This window comes from Triturus cristatus, chromosome 2_1 (assembly GCF_964204655.1).
Source record: "Triturus cristatus chromosome 2_1, aTriCri1.1, whole genome shotgun sequence".
Lineage (NCBI taxonomy): Eukaryota > Metazoa > Chordata > Amphibia > Caudata > Salamandridae > Triturus > Triturus cristatus.
Genome location: NC_140581.1, coordinates 1,162,474,672 through 1,162,486,843, shown reverse-complemented (window position 1 = coordinate 1,162,486,843; position 12,172 = coordinate 1,162,474,672). Strand labels below are relative to the sequence as shown.

The window sequence follows — 12,172 nt, the reverse complement described above, 5'->3', positions numbered from 1 at the left end:
CCTCCTTCAAATGTACTCTCTGTACTCATCTGTTCAGATCAACTTGGAAGTTGATCACTTTGTTTCCAAGCTTTGGTTCTTTTACACTTTATAAAGTTCCCAAGGTTGCTTATATAAATTAAATTACTTTGTGTATAGAAGACGTTAACTTACTCAAAACATTACCTTCATCTGATAAAGGAGCTGATATGACCAAATTACCATCCCCAGCAACTAATGTTATATTTATGCTGAATTATACTGCTTTCAGAAAATAATTCTGGAAGGAGAGTAACCGCTTCCAAATTTTGTCTTGGTTGATGGAAAGGATATATACTATTGTCTGGCTGGTACGAGTGGCATTTCATTAACTCAGCAGGAGTTTACTAGCATTTATGGATCATAGTGTTACTATGTTCATTTTGAAAGGTACTGTGCTAGATCCTCTCCCATGCTTTGTCATTTAGCAGATTCACATCAAGGAAAACAGAAGAGGATAATCTCAAATGTTGTATTTGAATGGGCTAGTCATTCTGCACCCATGTCCTTATCTCACTGTGTTGACTGTGTGGCTGTGCGACAGTCACAGCCATGTTACACCTTTGTGCTGCTGTTTTCAGTCATGAATGTTATCTGCTTTGCGATAAACCTATGACGGTGTCTCTGCCAACTTGTGTCAACAAAGCATGCAACATATTCAATCTTTCAATGTTTATTGTTTCAGCCGACTGGCCATAACAATTAAAATCATATTATATTATATTATTACATTTTTCTTAAACATTCCCACAATATGATGTATGCTAAATATTTGTGTGCTTGCATTTGAAGGTCCTATTTTAATATCACTGAAACCAGGATCGGAAACACCACACCCATTGCCTAGGCTACATAATAGTGTGCCCACTTTAAGTGACAGCCGGCCAAAAACACACCAGGAAACAAAGGATCAACTGACAGTGAGCGGCATTCGTCAAAGACACGAGTTTCGAGATGAGAACGTACTGAAAAGAGGGGGTGAGGAACCAAATGATGGAAAAGGCAACCCCATACCCAATGGGCTTGATGTATTTGAATGCCCACCTCCCAAAACAGAAAATGAGGTATGGATGAATATTATATTGTACTACTAACATGATTTGCACAAATGTACACAATAATTTTTAAACTTAAAGTATTTAGAAGTAATGCTTCTCAATGATAACACCTTATGTACTTTTGTAAAAACATCCACAAATGACCTAAAATCTGAGGATTCCTGTTCAATCAAAAACATGTGCAGGGTCGTTTGTGACCAAAATCGTTCATAAATGTTTTCACTGTCATTGGGGTACATGTTTGTGTAGACCCGATCATTCACAATCTTTCATAACCTAAAGGTACTGTTGCACCTCAAATTGTTTACACAGGTCAACTACTCTGTCTTCCTGTCCGCTGCAGTACCCCCACGCCATACTAATATGGCGACGGGTGAACCAGGGACATATGGTGGGCAAGTCTCCACCGCCGGGCCGGCGGTGAGCACCGCCAGCTCGGCGGTGGAGATCCGCCCGCCATCCTAATAGACCCCTTTGTGTTCTTGGCTTACTTGGCCATCTCTCTCAGCAAGTGATTCGGTGTTCACAGATCAGAAAATGACAAAAAAACAATCATCCCTTTCCATTTTTTGCACTACATTGTTTCAAACATGGGAATTGGTTGCAAGCTGACATCATCTAGCAATTGTTTAAAAATGTTGACCTTTTGAATATATTTGAAAATACCCACTCCCTTATTTAGACCTTAATTTTTCAAAAAATAAGAGCTATGTGTTGTCATATAATTGTCTTCCCTATTGTAATGTTATATTAGACCATTTCGAAATTAGAAACATATAGGAATACAGGAAAATGGGGGTTGTTCTTTCATGCCTGTACCTAGTAATCAACAGAATAGAAAATCAAGTAGCAATAGTTTTCCAGATATAAAAGTAGACCAGTAGATATTTGAAGTGAGAGGGATCATAACATCCTAAGCCCGAGTGTAAATCAGGAAAAAGTACATTAAGATACCAGAAGCCACCTGCTAGTGTATCAAATTTGGGCTCTTTCTTCCTTGCCCCCTTCAATGCATGATTGTAGGTGCCTGAGGAATAAAAGGAGGTAGGATCAACTACAATTTTACAATTATAGTGTAACCCATTTGGCCACACAGTAAAACTATGAGTTAGAAAATAGGCTTATGTATGAATTTATTATAAATCCAAAGCCAAGCTGATATAAATCAGTCTCAGAAACATAGCATAAAAATACCGGCTCACTAATGGATATCCAAAACTTCTGACAAAATGTATCTTCAATAACGGAAAGCAAATAAGGAATTCTGTAATTGCAACACAGGAAATGAGATACAAATACTGGTGAGTAGATTGAAAGTTTTGATCCTGTTGCCTGTACATGAGGTTATCTAAAGATATCTACTAAACCCTATTCTAACCGGGAATCAGGGAAGCCCTGCAACAAGCCACAGGGCTTGAATCACAAATCACAAACTGATGATTATCCTCAAAATTTCCTGTCCTTACAGGCACACCCTCAACAATAGGATTCCTCATTTGTTGATTAGCAACTCTAACAACTTGGATACCTCTTCCCGAGAGGAGTAGGTCTGGAACTTCCACTGTTCTTACAGTAGAACTAGTAGCACCTGTATCAAACAAAAATGATACGGAAGGGCTATTTACCTCACCATCTACAAATGGGCCACTCTGGTCTACCTCCAAGACTGCGCCAAGCACACAATCTTCCTCCTCTCTCAGGCACCATCAGGTGGACAGATCTGAGCCAGAATTCTTAATGGTCTCAAACACAGGGTATTGCTGATAAGGAATGTTACCCTGGAAAGAATATTGGTTCACATTTGAAGTCTGATTCTAAACATATGTAGGACCAATGGCAGATTGCTGTGGCATCTGGGGTTGTGGAATTTGCAGCCATGGGCCTTGGAGCACATTAAGATTTTGAGACTTCAATATAGGTGCATTCTGTGAGTGTTCTGAGACCCTGGATTCCCGACCTTGAGTTGCAAGATTACAACGACATTCCCATTTTCAATGCCCCAACCTATTGCAATAGTGGCATGGGTTAGAATTTTTTAATGTGGCTACATCAATTACAGTACTTGGATCAATAGGGATACCCCTGCTCTTACCTTGTTACTGAAAACCACCTCCTCCTTGCATGGCAGGAGCTCCCTGCGGGCACATTTCCTGCATAGGGGGTGCATTCCTGGACTTTACTTCTCCTCTGAGCAGCTTTCATTTGAACTACCTTGAGTTTCTCTTTCAATTTCTTCTGCCTCATGTCAATCTTATCATTGCAATACTTAGCATATCGCTGAATCTCACCAACTGACTTATTTTGTCAACATATCAAATGCTGTTGAATGATCATACTAATCTCAGGCCTCAATCCTGTCACAAACCTAAATACAAAATGTCCCATATCTTTAAATTCCAACGTTTCCATTTCACTGGACTGTTTAAATGCCTGTAACAATCTCTCATAATATGCATGAATCATCTCTTTGGGTTCCGAGGTTGTTCGATAAATCTTAACCCAGTCAATATCTTGGGGCAACACATTGGATTCAATCATGTCATCACCTGGTTGTATTTTCTCACTACTATGGGTAAAGGACTATTAGTCAAAGAGTCTCTCACTGGTTCCCTCACAGGCAACTCTGTAGCTATTTTACATGCAGTCCACAAATCAGTTGGAACCACAATATCAACTAGTTTCTCTATTAACCTAGGGAAATCATTAGCAAATGACTCAAGATCACTCTTACTCCAAGGTACATGAACATAACATCCACTAGATTTTTATCGCAATGAGAAACTTGTAGTTACCACCCCTCCCTCTCTGGAAGGAGGTGGTTCCCCATTGATCTTTTGGGACTTTGTCTTTTTGACGAATTAACTTCTCACTTATACAGTGCACTCCAAATCTGGGTGCTGGTGGCTCTTCTGTAAAGCTTTTGTCCACTCCAAATCTACTTCATACTTCTGAGCTATTTCAGAAAAATTATCATGAGCTTGTCTCGCTCTCCTAGTAACATTCTTGCTGATAAACAAAAGCTATTTTTTTTTATAAGGTGTTTATTCAAGCCAGTTCAAGACTTCCACTTATCATCTTGTCTAATTCAAGTTGTAATTTAGCTACATCCACTAAATTTATTTTCAACGATGACTTGATAATTTATTGACTCATTTCTGTACTTCCACTTTCACTCAAGGTAGCATTAAGAACCTTTAGCCATTCTTCTATCTCCTGGGCCTCAAGTCTATGTGGCACCTCAGCAATCTATGGTACTGGTGGTCCTTCTCTTGGGGTGCTACTTTGTGCATTATGGGGTGGCTCCCAAATAAGCAAATCTAAATTGTGGAGAAGTGTGGCTCAATGATTAGAGCGGCAGACCCTGATGCAGAGGTCTAGCCCGGGACCAGAGTTCAATTCCCCGCCTCGGCGGGTCTTGGGCTAAAAAATTCCACGGACCTGGTAATTCTTGCCTCGGTGCCATTCCAATCATGGAGTCCCACTCTGCAACTCTGGGCAATAGCTTGCTTAATCTCCACCATGGCCCCCACAACGCTAAGGATGCCTGGCCTCCACCTTGGGGGTGCCCAGGAGTGGACGCCTCACAGGGAAAGCCAGGATGGGTTCCACAGCGGTATTCGTACAAGCGCCTTGAGACCCTTGCGGGTGAGTAGTGCGCTATACAAGTATCAATTTACATTTACAAATTTGGCAACCCCTAAACTGAACTCAAAGGTCTAAATCCGGTCTGATTTGCCATCGGTTCTGCACTCGCACCACAAGGGGAACTCGCATTAATTTGAACCAAGGGAATAAACTTCACAATCAAGCTTGTAGGAGCTTTCTCCGGGGCTCTCGACTCCATTGGAACAGTCAAATAATGTGTAACACTCCCTGTGGAGCTGGGATTATATATAGGGACAATATGGCAAATGGTGATCGGGATGGTGAGCATCAGGAACATTTGAATCTGCGGAGGGGCCAGGGGCATAAATCTCTGAACACCCTCCCATCGAGTTTTGATTCATATTGACAGGGGTGACCCCCATTGCATTAGGACTCAGATTTACTGGTGCAGTAGCAATTCCCAAAATGTCCAGTAGCATTAGCGCTTCTACCTCCTCTTGTTGGGTCTCATTGTATGGGGGCGGACGCTCTGGCAGCAATATGTCTAAAAGACTATTACTAGTATAACTGTCACCGTTTTCAACTCCCATCAGCTGATTCGCTTGCCTCATTTCCTCTCTCTCTCTTTTATTTCTATTGTGTGCCCTTCTCAAATTCATTACCAGTCAACCAATGATACAAGTTAACTCCCTCTATCAGGTTTGTTCTCCACTTATTCTGTTCTGCAACCCACCTAGCATTAGCGTAAATGTGCACTGCCTTTCTAGCTCTTCCCTGATATCTCTCTTTCTCTCTCCATGAGCCACACACTCCCAAGCATTGAGTGCTTTAAACTGTCTAGGTCTAGGCTGTGCTTAAATCTCAAACAAAATCCTCCTCAAGTTTTTCATATTTCTCACTTTAAATGTACCATAGCGTGGAAACTCCAGTGCACCTTCTTTCTCAGTGATCTTGTGCTATTGTTTAAGCCAAGTACAAATGTGAAGCCCTACATTTATCGCCATATAATGACCTGCAGTATCTTCCAGAGGTGCTTCTTCTCCTTCCCTTACAGGTATCCTCACATCTCCAATTATCAAATTTTGTGTGACCTTAAAACATTTCATTCTTCTGGTAAAATGCCAATAATCACAATTAGAATTGTTCATTTCAAAACAGGAAATAACAATCTTTACAGAGTAGGCATTTAAAATCGGCAACCAATACAAACACAGCACTATGACCTGGACGACCAATAACAGCGCAGCTTTACACCAACCAATCAATCCCAGCGTGGCACCCTGTGACATCAGTCTCACTCCTTGTAGTGGTTCACCCTCCTTTGCAGCTTTCATTACCACACGCTCTTCAGACATACGCAGGCAAATAAACACAATACAATGGCAACAAATAACAATTGTCTGCTTTAATCTCAAACAAAATCCTCCTCAAGTTTTTCATATTTCTCACTTTAAATGTACCATAGCGTGGAAACTCCAGTGCACCTTCTTTCTCAGTGATCTTGTGCTATTGTTTAAGCCAAGTACAAATGTGAAGCCCTACATTTATCGCCATATAATGACCTGCAGTATCTTCAAGAGGTGCTTCTTCTCCTTCCCTTACAGGTATCCTCACATCTCCAATTATCAAATTTTGTGTGACCTTAAAACATTTCATTCTTCTGATAAAATGCCAATAATCACAATTAGAATTGTTCATTTCAAAACAGGAAATAGCAATCTTTACAGAGTAGGCCTTTAAAATCGGCAACCAATACCAACACAGCACTATGACCTGGACGACCAATAACAGCGCAGCTTTACACCAACCAATCAATCCCAGCGTGGCACCCTGTGACATCAGTCTCACTCCTTGTAGTGGTTCACCCTCCTTTGCAGCTTTCATTACCACACACTCTTCAGACATACGCAGGTAAATAAACACAATACAATGGCAACAAATAACAATTGTCTGCTTTAATTGGGAAATCGACATAATTCAATCACGCAAGAAATACCTCGGAACAACGCTTTCCTATCTACTCTGAAATATATTCAAATGAAACCTTGACCTGCAGGGAATCTCCCAGATCAGTACAGTTTTCCTCTGCTCAAAATGTTCACCGCACTAATTAAACCTCGCTTTCACACATAAAGATAAATGTCCCTATCTCAATTGGGCTGTCGATGAATTCTCACGACAGACGCCAAAAAACCTCAGTAGATAATTACAATACAGTGTATTCTACACTTTTAATATCATCCCAGGATCTTAGGTTACGTCGGAACCAATAACAACTTCAACTTCTTCACATGAAACACCTCATTCACACAACATTCAAAATACCTCCACCAAACATAACAAAACTGTTATAACAATGCAAGCTAAGCATAAGCTGTTCACGTGAAACCCTGTTAATACTCACTCCTCTGCTGTTACCACTCCGCTGGAAACCGCTGGAACTCTGCCAATCCTCCGACTCGACACATGGGCTCTGGGACTAGGACTGGGACTAGGACTATAGGAGACTAGTAACTGAACTATTCTCATATAAAATCTCCTGACTCCCCTATATCCGGACCTAACTGTCCTCTGCTACCATCTGCTAACGCATCGAATTTGGGCTCACTCTTCCATCTCCCCTGTAATGGAAGTGTGTAGGTGCCTGAGGAATAAAAGGAGTTAGGATCAACTACAATTTAACAATTACAGTGTAAACCACTTGGTCACACAGTAAATTTCAGAGTCAGAAGATGGGATTAAGTATGAATTTATTAAAAATTCTAAACTAATTTAAATCAGTACCAGAAACATAATATACAAATACAGAATCACTAATTGATATCCAAACCATCTGACAAAATGTATACTCAATAACAGAAAGCAAATGAGGCATTCTATAGCTGCAATACAAATAATGAGAAACAAAGTATGGTTGGAGATTGAAAGTTGTGACCCCCCCTGCCTGTACATGAAGTTGTCTAAGAAATTCTACTAAGCCCTATTATAAACTAGGAATCAGGAAAACCCTATTTAAGTCAGGGAAGCAAAAAAAGGTGTCAGCATCTGTAGAAGTTCTCTAAATTAAATTAAAATTATCATGAGCTTGTCTCGCTCTCCTAGTAACATTCTTGCTGATAAACAAAAGCTAATTTTTTTGATAAGGTGTTTATTCAAGCCAGTTCAAGACTTCCACTTATCATCTTGTCTAATTCAAGTTTTAATTTAGCTACATCCACTAAATTTATTTTCAACGATGACTTGATAATTTATTGACTCATTTCTGTACTTCCACTTTCACTCGAGGTAGCATTAAGAATCTTTAGCCATTCTTCTATCTCCTGGGCCTCAAGTCTATGTGGCACCTCAGCAATCTATGGTACTGGTGGTCCTTCTCTTGGGGTGCTACTTTGTGCATTATGGGGTGGCTCCCAAATAAGCAAATCTAAATTTGGCAACCCCTAAACTGAACTCAAAGGTCTAAATCCGGTCTGATTTGCCATCGGTTCTGCACTCGCACCACAAGGGGAACTCGCATTAATTTGAACCAAGGGAATAAACTTCACAATCAAGCTTGTAGGACCTTTCTCCGGGGCTCTCGACTCCGTTGGAACAGTCAAATAATATGTAACACTCCCTGTGGAGCTGGGATTATATATAGGGACAATATGGCAAATGGTGATCGGGTTGGTGAGCATCAGGAACCTTTGAATCTGCGGAGGGGCCAGGGGCATAAATCTCTGAACACCCTCACATCGAGTTTTGATTCATATTGACAGGAGTGACCCCCATTGCATTAGGACTCAGATTTACTGGTGCAGTAGCAATTCCAAAAATGCCCAGTAGCATTAGCGCTTCTACCTCCTCTTGTTGGGTCTCATTGTATGGGGGCGGACGCTCTGGCAGCAATATGTCTAAAAGACTATTACTAGTATAACTGTCACCGTTTTCACCTCCATCAGCTGATTCGCTTGCCTCATTTCCTCTCTCTCTCTTTTATTTCTATTGTGTGCCCTTCTCAAATTCATTACCAGTCAACCAATGATACAAGTTAACTCCCTCTATCAGGTTTGTTCTCCACTTATTCTGTTCTGCAACCCACCTAGCATTAGCGTAAATGTGCACTGCCTTTCTAGCTCTTCCCTGATATCTCTCTTTCTCTCTCCATGAGCCACACACTCCCAAGCATTGAGTGCTTTAAACTGTGTAGGTCTAGGCTGTGCTTTAATCTCAAACAAAATCCTCCTCAAGTTTTTCATATTTCTCACTTTAAATGTACCATAGCGTGGAAACTCCAGTGCACCTTCTTTCTCAGTGATCTTGTGCTATTGTTTAAGCCAAGTACAAATGTGAAGCCCTACATTTATCGCCATATAATGACCTGCAGTATCTTCAAGAGGTGCTTCTTCTCCTTCCCTTACAGGTATCCTCACATCTCCAATTATCAAATTTTGTGTGACCTTAAAACATTTCATTCTTCTGGTAAAATGCCAATAATCACAATTAGAATTGTTCATTTCAAAACAGGGAATAACAATCTTTACAGAGTAGGCATTTAAAATCGGCAACCAATACCAACACAGCACTATGACCTGGACGACCAATAACAGCGCAGCTTTACACCAACCAATCAATCCCAGCGTGGCACCCTGTGACATCAGTCTCACTCCTTGTAGTGGTTCACCCTCCTTTGCAGCTTTCATTACCACACGCTCTTCAGACATACGCAGGCAAATAAACACAATACAATGGCAACAAATAACAATTGTCTGCTTTAATCTCAAACAAAATCCTCCTCAAGTTTTTCATATTTCTCACTTTAAATGTACCATAGCGTGGAAACTCCAGTGCACCTTCTTTCTCAGTGATCTTGTGCTATTGTTTAAGCCAAGTACAAATGTGAAGCCCTACATTTATCGCCATATAATGACCTGCAGTATCTTCAAGAGGTGCTTCTTCTCCTTCCTTTACAGGTATCCTCACATCTCCAATTATCAAATTTTGTGTGACCTTAAAACATTTCATTCTTCTGGTAAAATGCCAATAATCACAATTAGAATTGTTCATTTCAAAACAGTAAATAACAATCTTTACAGAGTAGGCATTTAAAATCGGCAACCAATACCAACACAGCACTATGACCTGGACGACCAATAACAGCGCAGCTTTACACCAACCAATCAATCCCAGCGCGGCACCCTGTGACATCAGTCTCACTCCTTGTAGTGGTTCACCCTCCTTTGCAGCTTTCATTATCACACGCTCTTCAGACATACGCAGGCAAATAAACACAATACAATGGCAACAAATAACAATTGTCTGCTTTAATTGGGAAATCGACATAATTCAATCACGCAAGAAATACCTCGGAACAACGCTTTCCTATCTACTCTGAAATATATTCAAATGAAACCTTGACCTGCAGGGAATCTCCCTGATCAGTACAGTTTCCCTCTGCTCAAAATGTTCACCTCACTAATTAAACCTCGCTTTCACACATAAAGATAAATGTCCCTATCTCAATTGGGCTGTCGATGAATTCTCACGACAGACGCCACAAAACCTCAGAAGATAATTACAATACAGTGTATTCTACACTTTTAATATCATCCCAGGATCTTAGGTTACGTCAGAACCAATAACAACTTTAACTTCTTCACATGAAACACCTCATTTACACAACATTCAAAATGCCTCCACCAAACATAACAAAACTGTTATAACAATGCAACCTAAGCATAAGCTGTTCACATGAAACCCTGTTAATACTCACTCCTCTGCTGTTACCACTCCGCTAGAAACCGCTGGAACTCTACCAATCCTCCGACTCGACACATGGGCTCTGGGACTAGGACTGGGACTAGGACTATAGGAGACTAGTAACTGAACTATTCTCATATAAAATCTCCTGACTCCCCTATATCCGGACCGAACTGTCCTCTGCTACCATCTGCTAACGCATCGAATTTGGGCTCACTCTTCCTTGTCCCCTGTAATGGAAGTGTGTAGGTGCCTGAGGAATGAAAGGAGTTAGGATCAACTACAATTTAACAATTACAGTGTAAACCACTTGGTCACACAGTAAATTTCAGAGTCAGAAGATGGGATTAAGTATGAATTTATTAAAAATTCTAAACTAATTTAAATCAGTACCAGAAACATAATATACAAATACAGAATCACTCATTGATATCCAAACCATCTGACAAAATGTATACTCAATAACAGAAAGCAAATGAGGCATTCTGTAGCTGCAATACAGAGAATGAGAAACAAAGTCTGGTTGGAGATTTAAAGTTGTGACCCCCCTGCCTGTACATGAAGTTGTCTAAGAAATTCTACTAAGCCCTATTATAAACTAGGAATCAGGAAAACCCTATTTAAGTCAGGGAAGCAGAAAAAGGTGTCCGCATCTGTAGAAGTTCTCTAAAAGGAAAGAATATTGTATATCCTGAAACCACACAACAGAGATGTCGCAAAGATGTCTGTACCTCTCAGAGTCTAAAGGAAATCGGAATTAAGGTGAGGTATATCCTCAATTATACCTGCTACAGAACCTTAGAGAATCCCATGCATATGTCTCATTATTTTCCATCTTCAAACAACAAAACTTGGCAATTACACTTGAGTTTCTTTTTCCTTTGGTCCATACATTAAAGCGTCCTTGAATTCCTCCCGTTTCCCAATTTCGCACGGACAGTAGTCCTCCGTTTGTTTATTAAGGCTTTTTGTTCTTGCCAAAAGATACTCTTTCACACAATGTGCTTTTCTTTAACCATGAGCTCATGCAAATGCACCTGCAGAGGAGAGAAAAACATTGCATCCCAAAAAAACATTCACGTTAAAAGTTAAGAAATCCCAATGCTTAAGGCATTTGGTCAATTTAGTGCGGCAAGCATTTCAGTACACGTTTAAATGCATGATTAAACTACATATACAGTTACAATATAGAAGTAGAGTACTATTCAAATGCATATATTTTCAGCTATAAAATAAATGCAGAGTATTATTTAAATTAATACACAAATATATGAGAATTAACAATATTATTCAAACTAATCAAATGCAAATATATGTGAGAACTGCAATTTGTTGATACTGTAATGGAAAACGTTAATATGCACATTCTTATGAAAGTCAAGATTACACAGTAATTGCACCTTCTGTATCTGTTAAGGTGCACTACATTACATTAATAATGTTACATATCACGAGTACATAGGGCCACGTGGAAACATACATGAGGCCTATTCAGATATGAAAGGGTGTAGTCAAAATGATGTGCTCCACACCGATATCCAGAACCTGAGAATGACAAGTGGCAAAGGTTCCTTTTCTAAATGTTGAATCCCTTTAATGCTGATGCTCTCCTTACTTGTATATTTTTAAAATGCTGTTAGTAGCGTGTTGCTATGCAGTATTTTCTAAATTCAAGGTGGGAGTTAGATTATCCAAAGGACTTGCTTGTTGCAGTCCTATGGTACCGTGCTGCGTCAAATAATTGTTTTTTT

The 12,172-nt window shown here is 40.0% G+C and overlaps 1 protein-coding gene across 1 annotated transcript in view; it reads left to right on the top strand.

Moving 5' to 3' along the window:
* Window positions 1-12,172, top strand: part of CORO2A (coronin 2A) — a 408,458-nt gene that overhangs the window by 385,592 nt on the left and 10,694 nt on the right. Inside the window, exon 11 of the mRNA XM_085636611.1 lies at window positions 811-1,082. Coding sequence (XP_085492737.1) covers window positions 811-1,082 — 272 coding nt within the window. The remainder of the gene's footprint in view (window positions 1-810; window positions 1,083-12,172) is intronic.